This window comes from Corvus cornix, chromosome 1A (assembly GCF_000738735.6).
Source record: "Corvus cornix cornix isolate S_Up_H32 chromosome 1A, ASM73873v5, whole genome shotgun sequence".
In the NCBI taxonomy this organism is placed as follows: domain Eukaryota; kingdom Metazoa; phylum Chordata; class Aves; order Passeriformes; family Corvidae; genus Corvus; species Corvus cornix.
In genome coordinates this window covers 59,491,942-59,506,278 of record NC_047057.1, presented here as the reverse complement: position 1 = coordinate 59,506,278, position 14,337 = coordinate 59,491,942, and the positions used below count along the sequence as shown (strand labels likewise).

At 44.1% G+C, this 14,337-nt stretch overlaps 1 protein-coding gene across 3 annotated transcripts; it reads right to left on the bottom strand.

Annotated features, from left to right (window-relative positions):
* Positions 1 to 5,859: 5,859 nt before the first annotated feature.
* On the bottom strand, positions 5,860 to 14,334 carry RAD51AP1 (RAD51 associated protein 1). 3 transcript variants are annotated; one of them, XM_039570148.1, is made up of 9 exons: positions 13,380 to 13,501; positions 12,226 to 12,275; positions 11,844 to 11,970; positions 11,070 to 11,179; positions 10,653 to 10,727; positions 10,085 to 10,234; positions 9,305 to 9,451; positions 8,322 to 8,452; positions 5,860 to 6,244 (listed from the first exon to the last, which is right to left on the bottom strand). In XM_039570148.1, the coding sequence occupies exons 1-8, from the start codon at positions 13,412 to 13,414 to the stop codon at positions 8,325 to 8,327; spliced, it is 822 nt and encodes a 273-aa protein (XP_039426082.1). In that variant the 5' UTR covers positions 13,415 to 13,501; the 3' UTR covers positions 5,860 to 6,244; positions 8,322 to 8,324. The 3 variants fall into 3 exon arrangements, with proteins under 3 accessions (XP_039426082.1, XP_039426081.1, XP_039426083.1); XM_039570147.1 differs by lacking the exon at positions 5,860 to 6,244 and having other exon boundaries at positions 7,923 to 8,452; positions 13,380 to 13,487; XM_039570149.1 differs by lacking the exons at positions 5,860 to 6,244; positions 13,380 to 13,501 and adding an exon at positions 14,248 to 14,334 and having other exon boundaries at positions 7,928 to 8,452.
* Between the last annotated feature and the right edge of the window lie 3 nt (positions 14,335 to 14,337).

Genomic DNA, 14,337 nt, shown 5'->3' with positions numbered 1-14,337 from the left:
AGGTACGTCACAACCTAATACAAACATTGTACATCAAACAACAAAAAAAAATGCCAACCATTATTACCTTAGGCTGGACTCTTTTATTTCTTCTCACTTGTAAACAAGAGTTACTGAAGAAGCTGAAATCACAGCAGCTCTCACTGCTCCTTTCTTGCTTTTCCCATAATGACAGAGCTCCATGTTTTAAATCTGTCTCCATTAAATTGTTCTCTTTGTGATTTAAACCTGACACTGCAGTTAATCTGATCCAACTGTGCCCCTCTGTGAATAAAAGCCGGGGCTGATTGATGATTTTTAGGGTGAGCTGGCTGGAATAAAGTCCCAGGTTGTTTTACCATGTTCCCCAGCACTGACAGAAACCAAATTGAGCTGACCTGGGAAGCTGATGCTCTATGAAATCTTTGAGGACTTTACACCAGAACAACATGTTTGTCAATTAGGCTCAGCAGCACTGCAAACCCATCCCTTGGGGTGCCTCATTTGCTTTGCTTTCCTTCCTTCTGTTTTTTAATTCTTTTTCAAAGACACAGCTGTAGCTTTAGCTCACCTGCTCTAAACGTGAACTGTCTAATGAGGGTAAATCCAAGGTAATTCGAGTGTTATTGAGAATCCCAACAGTGCCCCTCAGCACCACCCTCACAGCTCCCTCTTAGCACTCAGAACTCTTGGCAATCTTGGAATGAGTGTTTCTAGGTAGTCCTGTCTCTGTTTACACCCTAATCCTTTATGGACCCCTTAGATATTCCATCAGCAAAATGCCTGCAGCTGGAGCAGCTTGGAATATTAAAGGAACAGACCTCGGCAGTCTTTTATTTAAGTATTCCAGACAGACTCCACTGGGAAATATATCTAATGCTTAGTCTCAATTCATTATTTTCTTTACTTTTCTTATGAGAATAACAAAGCAATTCATGTCTCAAACTAAAAAGCAGAAAAAATGCAGACACAAACTCTACTAAAGTGAAAGAATAATTTTTACAAATCAGAAGAGCAATGCCAGCCTTAAAACAATAAGGCCACAGTGGGTCTGGAATAAAAGAAAGAGAAAACAAATCTTCAAATTGGCTTTTCTTTTTTAATCAGGGAATCATAGATTGGCCTGGGTTGGAAGGGACCTTATAGATCATCCAGTTCCAACCTCACTGCCATGGGCAGGGACACCTGCCACTATCCCAGCTTGCTCAGAGCCCCATCCAGCCTGGCCTTGGACACTGCCAGGGATGGGGCAGCCACAGCTTCTCTGGGCAACCTGTGCCAGGGCCTCACCACCCTCACAGGGAACCATTTCTGCCTCATATCCAATCTAAACCTGCTCTCTGTCAGTGTGAAGCCATTCCCCCTTGTCCTGTCACTGCAGGCCCTTGTCAAGAGTCTCTCTCCATCTTTCCTGTGGGCTCCCTTCAGGCACTGCAAGGCCACAATGAGGTCACCCCAAAGCCTTCTCTTCTCCAGGCTGAACAACCCCAGTTCTCTCAGCTTTTCCACACAGGAGGAAAATCAATTTGACATGAAAGTGCCAGTGAACCATTTAATTGTCTCCAAACCTCACTTCACTTATAACCTCAGTCATCACAACTACAATTACAAGGCCCCTACTAAAAAAAAAGTTAAGGACAGTACTATTCCTGTATTTTTAAGTACAATTAAAAACAGGTCTATTGATTAGGTGGAAATATGGAAAGGCAGAATGCAACTTCCAGGCACATCCCTGTGCCTTCATTTTCCTCTAGACCAGCTCTGAGTGTTTTGGATGGTTCTGTCTTCTTGCAAGGGCTGTATGTGAAGCCCAGGGATTTTATTTAGGGAGGCTGGACTGCCTTCTGCTGAAATCTACTTTTAGCTCTTGCAAGATGCCTACATTTAGCTGCACAGGCCAAAAGCCAGTTTTCAGGAATGCTGCAGGCACTTGGGCGTATCAGGAATGCAGGTGCATGCTTGGTGCAGTGGCTTACTGCTGTCCACTTCTTCCTATCCCCAGCCAGTGGAGAGCACTGGAAACCCCTAGGATTCAGGCTGCTGTCTGCACTTCACATGTTATGTCTTGAATAACGTGCTTGGCCTCCTTTTCTCCAGGCTAAACACCCTCAGCCACTCCTCACAGGACTTACCTTTCAGGTATCTATCTCAGTATCTACATATGCTGAGTTTTAATACAGTCATCTCAATGTATTGAAGATAAGTGTGCCAAAACGTCCATGCCTGGCACATGTGTATTGCTATCATGAATTAAATAGTAGATTTCAAGTATATATTTTGCCTCACTTTCTCTTTGGGGAGGAGGAATTTGTCAGAAATCATCCCCCCGTAGTGTTTCAGGAGAAATGTGTATTTATTAAAAGAGCTTTCCTATTATTTGTAAAAAATACTTTAATAGTACCTTGTTAATGTGCATTATAAATTCTCAGAATATTAGGGAGGTTTCAAAGGAGAACTGTTTCATACACATTACGATACAAAGAATAATTAGAATTAAAGTAGATGATCTCAAGCAGTGGCTTCAAATCTAAACAGTTCTGTGACAGTGATACTGCAGTGTCACTCTCACCACACCAGCCCTGTGTTTTCAGGTGTGTTGCCACAGTCTTATCTCACACTTTGCACAACAACACTCACTTTACACTCTGTGTAAGACCTCACTGCATGTTCAGCTACAGAGTGCAAAATAATGTCATCATCAGGAGAGTAATACATCATATCACATGTTAACAAAACCAAAATTTGCTCATAAATCCATCTTTTCCTTTGCACAGAAGAAATGAAGAGTGTAGAGAGTAGCTACTGCAGGATGTGCTGCATAACATGTCTCAGGAATGATACGGATGAAAATTTGGGAGTTAGGCAGTGTTCCCACTCACGAACAGGCTGTGATGTGTGGAGAACAGAATGCTTCCCATCAACTTCAATAACACACCTCCCCACTCTTTTGGGACCAGCTGGAAAAATCTGCCTCCAAATTTCTTTGGCAAGAAAGATGAATCAAAGCAAATGAGGAAAGGGGAAGGAGGAGCTGATCTCAGACAAGTTCCAAAGGGGACACAGCTCAGCAGGGAATGTATTCTCCATTATCACTTATTTTTGCAACCTCACTGGAGCTAGTGAAGATACAGGGCACGAAGGTTATGGATGAGGAGAATCAGACTTTATTCTAGGCACAACCCTCCAAATCAGAAGTGGAAAACAAATCTCCTACAGACCATAATTCTTCTTAAAATGATCACTTCCAAACTATTCAGGGCTACATATCTCTCTTGCTGATTTGAATGTTTCCAGGACCTTTAGCAGCTCTCCACATTTGCAGTTCCTCTGTAGGTAGCCTAAATGCAGCCAACTCTGGGTAAATACATCTCATCTGCATTTGATTCATGGGCAAGATTCAGTCTTCCTAGAGCAGACCTTGTGCAGGTAAAAGGGCAGGTGGAATGGGTGGGGGCACCAGAGCACCAGAACCCATCCACATGGCAGGAAAATGAGCTAAAAATTTTGCACTTAATGATCTTTCTCTCAAGAAAAACAGCTGGCTTGCTTTCCCAAAGCCTGGCAGTGGCTTCATGGTTACATCTGCACAGCCATGTGAACACAGCCAAAGGGAACACCTCTTACAAGGGAATTGAGTTCTACCTAAAATCACTGCAGGACTTCTAGATGTTATCAAAGATTATTTACAAGGGCATAAAGTGACAGGACAAGGGGAAAAGGCTTAAAACTGACAGAGCTTAGATTGGATATTACGAAGAAACTCCTCCCTGTGAGGATGGTGATGTGTACTAAAACACTGTATCCATGTGTGTGAGGACAGAGCAGGTTCATCACAATAATCATAGAATCATAGAAGCATGGAACGGTTTGAGTTGGAAGGGATCTTAAAGCCCATCCAGTTCCAACCCCCTTCCATGGGCAGGGACACCTGCCACTATCCCAGCTTGCTCAGAGCCCCATCCAGCCTGGCCTTGGACACTGCCAGGGATGGGGCAGCCACAGCTTCTCTGGGCAACGTGTGCCAGGGCCTCCCCACCCTCACAGGGACAGTGACTCCACCACCTCCCTGTGCAGCCCATTCCAATGTCTAATCACCCTTTCTGTGAAGAAATTTTTCCTGACAACAGTGGCCAAATGCTGCCTATTTTCAATACAGGGAAGCACTATGGCATTCTAAGTTCCTGGGGACTTCAATTTATGCCTCCAGCTTCTGAGGTCTATGCAGTTCTCCTAACTTTGGTTGTCCTGAATGCAGCTCTTTTCCTGACTTAGAAACTCTGGGGAAGACCACAGAATCCCAGGATGGGTCAGGCTGGAAGGGACCACAGAGGGTCATCTTGTCCCACCTCCCTGCTCCAGCAGGGCCATCCCAGAGCACAGGGCACAGGATTGTGTCCAGACTGCCCTGGAATATCCCCAGCGAGGGAGACCCCACACCCTCTCTGGATAATCTGTTCAGGGCTCGGTCACTGCACAGGACAGAAGTTCTGCCTCCTGTCCAGGGGGAACTTCCTGGGATCAGTCCCTGCCCGTTCCTCTGGTGCCATGGCTGGGCCCCCCAGAGCAGAGCCTGGGCCCTGCTCGGAGCCCTCCCTGCACACAGGGACACCCAGAGCTGAGGGCCCCTCTCAGCTGGGGCTCCTCTCCAGGCTGAACAGCCCCAGCTCCCTCAGCCTTTCCCTGTCAGGGATGCTCCAGGCCCTAAATCATCTCTGCAGCCTCCTCTGGTCCCTCTCCAGGAGTTCCCTGTCCCTCCTGTCCTGAGGATGCCAAGACTGGACACAGCACTTCAGATGTGCCTCACAGGGCTGAGTACTATTTGCCCATTCTTACATTTTTTGACTTACAGGCAACTCTGTTCCTATGAAACCATGACAGAGACTCTGAAGCAGCTGAACCACACTCACAAATTGCATAAACATGACTTTTACCCAGGAACGGGCTGACTTAACGTTCGAGAAAAGTTATAGCAAACATCTGGAAAAGAACTACATGTTAAAGCTTATAACTGAATTAAATAATGCAAGAAATACCTACTAATATTATAAGTCAGTGATCTATGAAAACGTATTAGGGTGAGGCTGTGTTGTTGATAATACTTGACAAAAGTTAAGATGGTTAAGGCTTATTAAATTTCTTTTTGTTTTTCTGTTCTTGATATTTTGCTCACACTTGTCATCTGACCCTTTGATACGCAAACACTTTGCAAATACAAGTGATAGCCACATAGCTCTACTGCACTGGAATGATAACTTGAGGTTATTATGCCCTCTAATGTTGACTTCCTACATAGTTGCAGGCTTTTAACATTCTAAAAAATATGCACCTATCTACTAACCTTTATGCTGGGATGGGGTTCACAAGGTATTTCTGAAAAAACTGCCTGATTATAACTCTTTAGAATCTTCAGGTTAATGAATCCTGCAAAGATAATAAAATGAAAGCAAGATTTACACAGATTTACTGGAAGTAAAAAAATGTGTAACACCCAAGTAAATCTCTCATCTGTTCAAGGAGGCAAACAGAATCTGTCATCTTTGGCTCTACAAGATGGTCTACCACCAAGCAGATAAGTGTCATCTGGGTTTCAATCAGTTCTAATTTCTTATGATTTCTTTGTACATTGCAGTATTGTAATTGTCCCCAAGGGCTGTCAGTATGAAAAAGAATTTGGTGAGAGGAGTTGAGATGTCTGAGCATTAAACAGAGCTTTGATACACTGAGGAACATATAGATTCACTTACATTCAAGGCCAGTTAAGTCCTTCCTTATTCAGTTGAGGCTAGAAAAAAAAAAATCTTAAACTTTTGAGAGAATTACATTCAAAAGCAATTTAGACAAAAAACAAACAATGGGGAAAAATACAAAATGCAGTAAAAATAAATTTCAGTCTTTTAATATCCCAAATGTACAGGAACAACTCATGCTCAAAGTCTTCATTTAAATGTACACATGTGTTGTAAATATTGGGGGTGTGAGGACAGATTCAGCAGAGCAGAAACAGCCTCAACTCAAAGAAGTTCTTTTTTTTTTTTTTCATCACAGCTATTTGGCTTCCTCTCAAGAGAATGATGTCACACCTGAGTGGACACAGACCAGAAATTCTTTGTAAGCAGCAGGACAAAGTGTTTTAAATGCAAAGAGTAGGGTTTTGCACAGAGGGTCACCAGAAGTGGTAACATCCTGTTTTCATCTTTGTGGTTTGCACTGATACACTTCGAGTCTGCTGGGTTAACGAACGAAGGGACAACAAAAGTGATCTGACCTGAAAGACAGAATAAATTTATCTGCTTAGAGCAAATTACACTCAACCTATCTGTCAAAAGTTAAAGAGCAGTTTATGGAATTCCTGATGCAACTGATCTCAGGAAACGGCATTTGTGCATTTTTGTTTCTATTAGAAAAATAACGGGAAAAGATCTGTTTCTCTTATTAAATCCCATGTCTCTGTATAAGCATTAAGATACATCTTTATTTTTTAGCCACTTTAGAGATACAGATTTTCACATTAACAGAATATCTGAGAATAACCAATATAGACCTGGGAAACGAAGGTTTTGGACCTTTTGAATTACAGAAGGAAGTAATCACACATTTAAGAGTGTCTGAATCAAAACTAAATTCTGTTTTCTTCAGAAATAATGAAAGCTGAAACAGTGATCCTTGCCTTATGATAACCTGATTGATAATGCATCAAGAGCAAACAGACAACCAACCTGCAAGGAATCAGTGAAACCATTAACAGAAGGCTTTGCAAAGGCACAGATTACACCTGAAAGGTGGGATGTCATCCAGAGGGACCTGGACAGGCTCCAGAAGTGGCCCATGGGAATCTCATGGGATTTAGCAAGACCAAGTGCTGGTGCTGCACTAGGGTCAGGACAGCCCTTGGGATCAATCCAGGCTGGGGATGAGCAGAGGGAGCAGCCCTGGCAGAAGGACTTGGGGATGCTGTGGGTGAGAGCTGGCCCTGCCTTGGCTGTGTGTGCTGGGACAGAACCCCCCTGAGCTGGGCTGAGCCCCAGCGTGGGCAGCAGGGGAGGGGGGATTCTGCCCCTCTGCCCCACTCTGCTGAGACCCCCCTGCAGGGCTGCATCCAGCCCTGGGATCCAGCACAGGAAGGACAGGGAGCTGCTGGAGCCAGTCCAGAGCAGGGACACCAAGGGAGCAGAGGCATGGAGCAGCTCTGCTGGGAGGAAAGGCTGAAGGAACTGGGATTGTTCAGCCTGGAGAAGAGAAGGCTTTGGGGTGACCTCACTGTGGCCTTGCAGTGCCTGAAGGGAGCCCACAGGAAAGATGGAGAGAGACTCTTGGCAAGGGCCTGCAGTGACAGGACAAGGGGCAATGGCTTCACACTGACAGAGAGCAGGTTTAGATTCGATATGAGGCAGAAATGGCTCCCTGGGAGGGTGGGGAGGCCCTGGCACAGGTTGCCCAGAGAAGCTGTGGCTGCCCCATCCCTGGCAGTGTCCAAGGCCAGGCTGGATGGGGCTCTGAGCAAGCTGGGATAGTGGCAGGTGTCCCTGGCCATGGCAGGGGAGTGGAACAATATGATCTTTCAGGTGCCCTCCAACCCCAGCCATTCCATGATTCTATGATATTCCTTTGTTAATGCAATTCTCTGAGTCACGAGTAATATGGGTAGAAATGGATCTGCTGCCATCCACTCTAATCAATACGCTTAGATAGGAAATTATTGACACTGTGGATTAGTAACAGCTCAGTTTCATTAATCAGTAACAATCACTTCACTGCTTTACAAAACCCCCTACCTCAGCATGGTATCATGGTCCTCAATGAAGCCCCAGGAGCTCCAAGGAAAATTCCTCACTGTCTGAGCCTGACTAATGCTGCTGACTTCCAGTAAGAGCATACACAGGCAAAAATATCTGCCAGACTGCAACCAACATCTAAAGTGACTCAAAATTAATACATTCAAAGAATACAGTTAGATTATATGAAGTATTTTATTTTAGTTTTTATTTAAAAATACAACATTCTAAAAAACACTTCCCTGTCGTCAGTACTGCCATAGTGCTGTCTAGACCATTTTAATGCCAAGTGTTTAGGTACTAGAGAATTAAAATTATCACAAACCAACATCTCTGAATATGATACATCAAAAAGCTGGTATCCAAAATGTCACCTTGATTAAATAATGTTATTATTTAGTAGCACTTAAGGATTCCTAGCAATTTGCAGAATAAAAACTCATCCTAACATCAGACACATCCATAACAAGAGTCCTCCAAAATGGATGATGCCAGGATGCTGTCTACCCTCTGTTTATCAGCAAAACCCTTTCCACAGTCTTTTCCTCCATGTGGCACTTTGTCACTGACCATTTAACTGCTGGTAGCACTGGGATGGAGAGGTTTGACTCTTGCCAGTCTGGAAAGGCCAAGTCTAAGGCAGTGGGTAGGTGACTTAACAGGAACACATTTCACAGAGGCATTACTGCTTCCTGACGGAGCTGGAGATGATTTTAAAACAAAAAGAAGGTATTAGAAGTTTAAAGGGGAAAAAAAATCATATGACTGCTGTCTTCTAATAGTTTTCCCAGCAGGACAGAAGCAGCATTCTAAAGAGAGTGCAAGAAGGTCCAAACCACAGAGGCACATGGAAATCAGTCACCAGGGATTCATCCCTCTGGGAGCCAATGCAGCAGGAATGGGGCACAGGTTCACACACTGCAGCAACATTGGGCAACTGTTCCCAGTGTCCTGGGCGTTTTCAGGCACTCCACAGAGAAACACTGAACACAACTCCAATGGGGAAACGAGGACTTGAGAGAAAGGAGCCAAACAGAAAGAACCATGTACAGAAAAGAAGAGTAAATATGAAGAAAAATCAAAGAATCAGGAGTCAGCAGCAGCATGGTCAAACACCTTGAGAAAATAAAGCTTCTAAGCATTTGCTTTACTAGAGCAGCTAAAATACTCCAGCATTTTTCTAATATTTTTTGTTTAGAAGAGATAATAATTTAGCACATACCAGAGATAAAGAAAGCTCTACATAAGAGGGAAATGGACATGAAAGGATCTTTTGATTAAGGTCTGATCCACAGTTTGGGAAATATTTTATAAGCCACATGCAGATAAAGGAGTTAAGGATAATGCTGTAAAAGAAGCAAGAAGCACAGATACAGTTTTTCTTCCTTTCTTTCTTTTTTGTTTTAAATCTGTCCAAAGAAAATCTTTATAAAAGGTACATAAAGAGCAGGCATTTTCCTGGAATAGTTTACTTTTTGGTTTGCTTTTAGGAGAGACTGCTAAAAGCTTAAGTCAACTCATGTATGTGTCTATAGCTGCAACCTCACCCATACCTGGTGGTGTCCATTTAGGCTTTTTGTCTGTGACAGGACTTGATGCATGCAGAGGCCTCTCAGCTGCCTCTGAGGGACTGGACATCACCTTCTGCCTTGGCTCAGAGTTGTGTTCTGTTATCCAGGAATGAGAAGCTACAGGTGATACTGGGATGGAAAGTAAAACTACTTTAGAAAGATGCTCTTTAGCAGAGAAATCACCACTTAAGACAACAGACGACTCCAGCAGAAGTGATGAGGATGGTACCAGACTGTCCCATCTTCAAGCAGTAAATATTCACACAGACACCTTGCCTGTTACAGAATGACAGACATTGCTCTTCCAAGAGATGAGAACCAGAGGAAGGAAAGAAGGGAGGCTACCTGCTTTTTAAAATAAGCTTAAACTAAGCCAACGGTGAAAGCTCCAACACCTGATTACTACTCCAGAGTCACTGTTTTGACACAAACCCCAGATAACAACTGGAAAAATGAACAGAGGATCTTTAAAGAGATGAAACTTTCCTGGAAAAGGAGGGCAGAAGAAATTTCTCCTGACATAGAAATGCAGAGAAGCAGTGAAATTTTGCTGGTTTGGGGATGAATAAGCTCCATTGTTTAAATTTAGCGTGAACGTGCAACCGAGGTGTCACGAGTATGAGGGGACAACGCTTCAGTGAAGTGCGGAGTAAGGGAAAATGCATTCAAAGCAGCATGAATTTCACTAAAAATCCAAACTAAACATAAGGCATCAAATCCAAAGCACATCTAAGGAGAGAGTGTTGGTGAAGAACAACTTACTGGGTACAGACTCTGACTCAGAGTCAGGATCATGTTCTCTGTCATCACTGTCAACCACCAATGACTTGTGATGTGCTGGAACTTTGGATGCTGCTGTCCTTTGCCTCCCACCACCCTCAGGTGCATCATCATCCATAATCTGATTGAGACCTAAGAAACAGAAAGTGGTTCAATCAACTCAAATTCACAGTAAATCTATTCTCCTCCTCTTAAAAAACTTGGTATTTGAGTCCCCAGAATTCATTCTGGTGATTTGAAGTGATACTATTCCAAAATATACCACTGACACTTGTTTTCATGTGATTCTCATTTTATTTTCTCATTGGCAAATTTATCAACATTTATCTGTAATCAAGCTAACAAAAAGAAGACCAAAAATCCACCAATCCATGGGTTTGCTCATTTTAAGACTGGGACCAAATTTTGAAAAGAACTGACAAGTCCTTCAACCTTTATTTAAGATAAAGGCTCTTTTTTCCACATCAGGGAAACAAAAGAAACCAATGGAAACAAAGAAGAGATAAGCTACTTAAATGCTCTTTCTGAAAAGAGTGTGAGAACAACTTACCTAAACGTTCACTGTCTACACTGCAGTTGGAAAAAGGGGGTCTCCTCTCTGTATTTTCTGATTCAATATCCTTACCTGTTTTAAGATTCAGGAAAAAAAATTACTATATAAGAAATATTACTATACAAAAAAACACATCCTAAAAAGCAAAAATATTAAGAAATTAAAATAGCCAAAGTTTTTATCTGTCTCTAATCCAAGCATGTATTTGGAAGATATTATAGAAGAGTTACTTTTCTCACAGGAAAAAAACCCCAAGAACATAAGAAAAACTGGCAATACCTAGAAACTCTCACTTTCTTGTCATGACATCTTGAAATAAAATATGATTTTCAATCTATTTCACTGTTAAATAAATTTCCATGTTCAAATTCACTGCATATAAATAAAGAGTGTTGCATGGAAATGTAAAGTAACCTTGTTCTTCTGAATTTTGCACCTCTTGGGGATTTGCAGATTTTTCTTTGACAGATAAGGCTAAGGCAACTTCCAAATCTCTTTTATAAAGTTTGTCATCCAAGGATAACCTGGGGAAAAAATGCCAACATGTTAAATAATAAAACAATTACAGGAGTGTTACAGACCTATTTCTGGCTCACTGAACTTTCTAAAATTCAGATACTTGTGAAGAGATTAATATTTCAAGACATATTTATAGCATATTGTGTTACAAATATTACATTTTGAAATTATTTAGACAAAGCACACACTAATTTTTAAAGCATTCTAAAGTATTATGATTGCAAAACATTGTGTATGTGTATATATCTGTACCTATATCTATATCTGTATCTATGAGCAATCAATTGGCATTACTACAGGAAGAAAAGTGATTGCATTTGCTTGAAATGCCACACCAAAATGTAATATTTAAACACAACTCTACTAATAAAAATTAGATTTCTCTTTATCCTTGACATTGACTTTGTATCTTCCTTTATATATGTTCTTTTGGAAGGAATCAAAACTTAACTTTATATTTCTCAGTTTAGGAGTCCCTAAGAAACTCCATAAGAAACTCAGAATTTTTAGAGTTATTTGCAAGTGCATCAGTAAGGCTCAAAATATTTATTACAGTCATGAATTATTTGTTTGTTCTCAGCTGCTTAAAACTCTAAGGGAAAAGAAACTGAACCCAAATACTCTCACTGAAATCCAGTTTTACACGGAGTTGACCACAACATTTCTTACCTTTTACTAAGTGGCTGGGTCTGTGATGCAGTCACTTCTTTGGGCTTTTTTTGCTTCTCTTTTTTCTCCTTCTTTGATTCCTTGAGCTGTGTTCTGGATTTTTTGCTTGAAGGTGCAAAGTCTTCATCTGTTGGAAAACAGCAAAAAGCTCTCATGAGTTTTCCTATATTCTTAGATTTCATACTTAAGTTCCATTGCACACTGAAAATACAACAAGATAACCTTTTTTGGAAATTAATCCTATTTTAAAAGAACACAACAACTACAACTGCACTATCTTTAAATGTATTTAAAATGAAAATTCAACACACCTCCTTTACATGTGCTTTTATGTAAGAGGCAATGATTTCAAATTCTTGCTGTATGAGAACGTCCCACTTACCATCATCTTCCAAATCCCCAAACTGAGAATAATCAACAACTTTCTTGTTCCTGTGGCAAAAAAAATATAAAATATACACTCTTAATCCTTTCTGACTGAGCATCTTGATTTGGTAACACTTGATTTTTGGGTAAATCTTTTTTTACAACGAAAAAAAGCAATACATGTAAAGTGGACAGAATCATGGAATCATGGGTTATCCTGAGCTGGAAGGGACCCACAAGGATCATCCACTCCAAATCCTGGCCCTGCACAGACACCCTAACAATCCCACTCTGTGCATCCCTGAGACTGTTGTCCAAACACTCCTGGAGCTCTGGCAGCCTTGGGGCTGTGACCATTCCCTGTTCCAGTGCCCAACCACCCTCTGGGGGCAAGAACCTTTTCCTGATATCCACCCTAACCCTTCTCTGGCACAGCTCCAGCCGTTCCCTGGGTCCTGTCCCTGGTCACACAGAGCAGAGATAAATCTATAACCAGTGCAACTGTACACAACGAGTTATTAGGAGTAGCCTGTAGGTTTTTTTTAAAAGACTCCACACCCTCTCTGGATAATCTATTCAGTGCTCGGCCACTGCACAGGACAGAAGTTCTGCCTCCTGTCCAGGGGGAACTTCCTGGGATCAGTCCCTGCCCGTTCCTCTGGTGCCATGGCTGGGCCCCCCAGAGCAGAGCCTGGGTCCTGCTCGGAGCCCTCCCTGCACACAGGGACACCCAGGGCTGAGGGCCCCTCTCAGCTGGGGCTCCTCTCCAGGCTGAACAGCCCCAGCTCCCTCAGCCTTTCCCTGTCAGGGATGTTTCAGGCACTAAATCATCTCCCCAGCCTTCACTGGTCCCACTCCAGGGGCTCCCTGTCCCTCCTGTCCTGAGGATGCCAGGACAGGACACAGCACTCCACATGTGCCTCCCAGGGCCGGGCAGAGGGGCAGGATCACTCCCTGACCTGCTGGCACTGCTCTTCCCAGTGCACCCCAGGACAGCCCTGGCCTTCTTGTCCCTCAGGTCACTGCTGGCTCACAGCCTGTTGTCCACCAGGACCTCCAGGGCCTTCTCAGCAGAGCTGCTGGCCAGCAGGTCACCTCCAGACTGGGGTTCCTGGTTCCTGGGGTTCCCCTGGGTGCCTGGGGTTATTCCTCCCCAGGTGCAGGACTTGCCTTTGTTGAATTTTAGACAATTCTTCTCTGCCCATCTCTGCAACCTGTCCAGGTTCCTCCGAAGGGCTGCACAGCACTCCGGGGTATCGGCCACTCCTCCCTGCTCTGTGTCATCAGTGAACTGCTAAGGAGACATTGACCCCTTCATCCAAATCAGGGATGAGCAATTTAAACAACACTGGGCTGAGTATCACCCCACCCACAGGGCTGCATCCAGCCCTGGGATCCCAGCACAGGAAGGACAGGGAGCTGCTGGAGCCAGTCCAGAGCAGGGACACCAAGGGGAGCAGAGGGATGGAGCAGCTCTGCTGTGAGGAAAGGCTGAGGGAACTGGGATTGTTCAGCCTGGAGAAGGGAAGGCTTTGGGGTGACCTCACTGTGGCCTTGCAGTGCCTGAAGGGAGCCCACAGGAAAGATACAGAGAGACTCTTGACAAGGGCCTGGAGTGACAGGACAAGGGGCAATGGCTTCACACTGACAGAGAGCAGGTTTAGATTCGATATGAGGCAGAAATGGTTCCCTGGGAGGGTGGGGAGGCCCTGGCACAGGTTGCCCAGAGAAGCTGTGGCTGCCCCATCCCTGGCACTGTCTAAGGCCAGAATGGACGGGGCTCTGAGCAAGCTGGGATAGTGGAAGGTGTCCCTGCCCATGGCAGGGGGTTGGGACTGAAAGGTTTTTAAGGTCCCTTCCAACCCAAACCATTCTACGACAGAACCCTAAGGGACACCACTAATGCCAGGCCTCCAACGCGGCCCTGTGCCACTGATCACGACCGCTCCGCTGGAAGGGAAAGGGGCCACCTTGGAACCCCCCAGAGGCCCCGAGGGGATCGAGGGAACCCCTAGTCCCTCAGCCCCGGCACACGCACCTCCTGGCCGGCCGCGCCATCCCCGCCGCCGCCGGCGCCGCTCGGCACGCTCGTCATGGGAGCAGCGCCGAATGTGCCGCTGCGGCCGCG

What these genes read in the sequence shown, in the direction of transcription:
- RAD51AP1 (XM_039570148.1), bottom strand. Translation starts at nt 13,414, where the DNA reads ATGGGCAGAGAAGAATTGTCTAAAATTCAACAAAG. An exon ending in ACCCAGCCACTTAGTAAAAG is followed by an intron (nt 11,180 to 11,843) that starts GTAAGAAATGTT and finishes TTTTTTCCCCAG; the next exon opens with GTTATCCTTGGATGACAAAC. An exon ending in GCAAAATTCAGAAGAACAAG is followed by an intron (nt 10,728 to 11,069) that starts GTTACTTTACAT and finishes ATCTTAAAACAG; the next exon opens with GTAAGGATATTGAATCAGAA.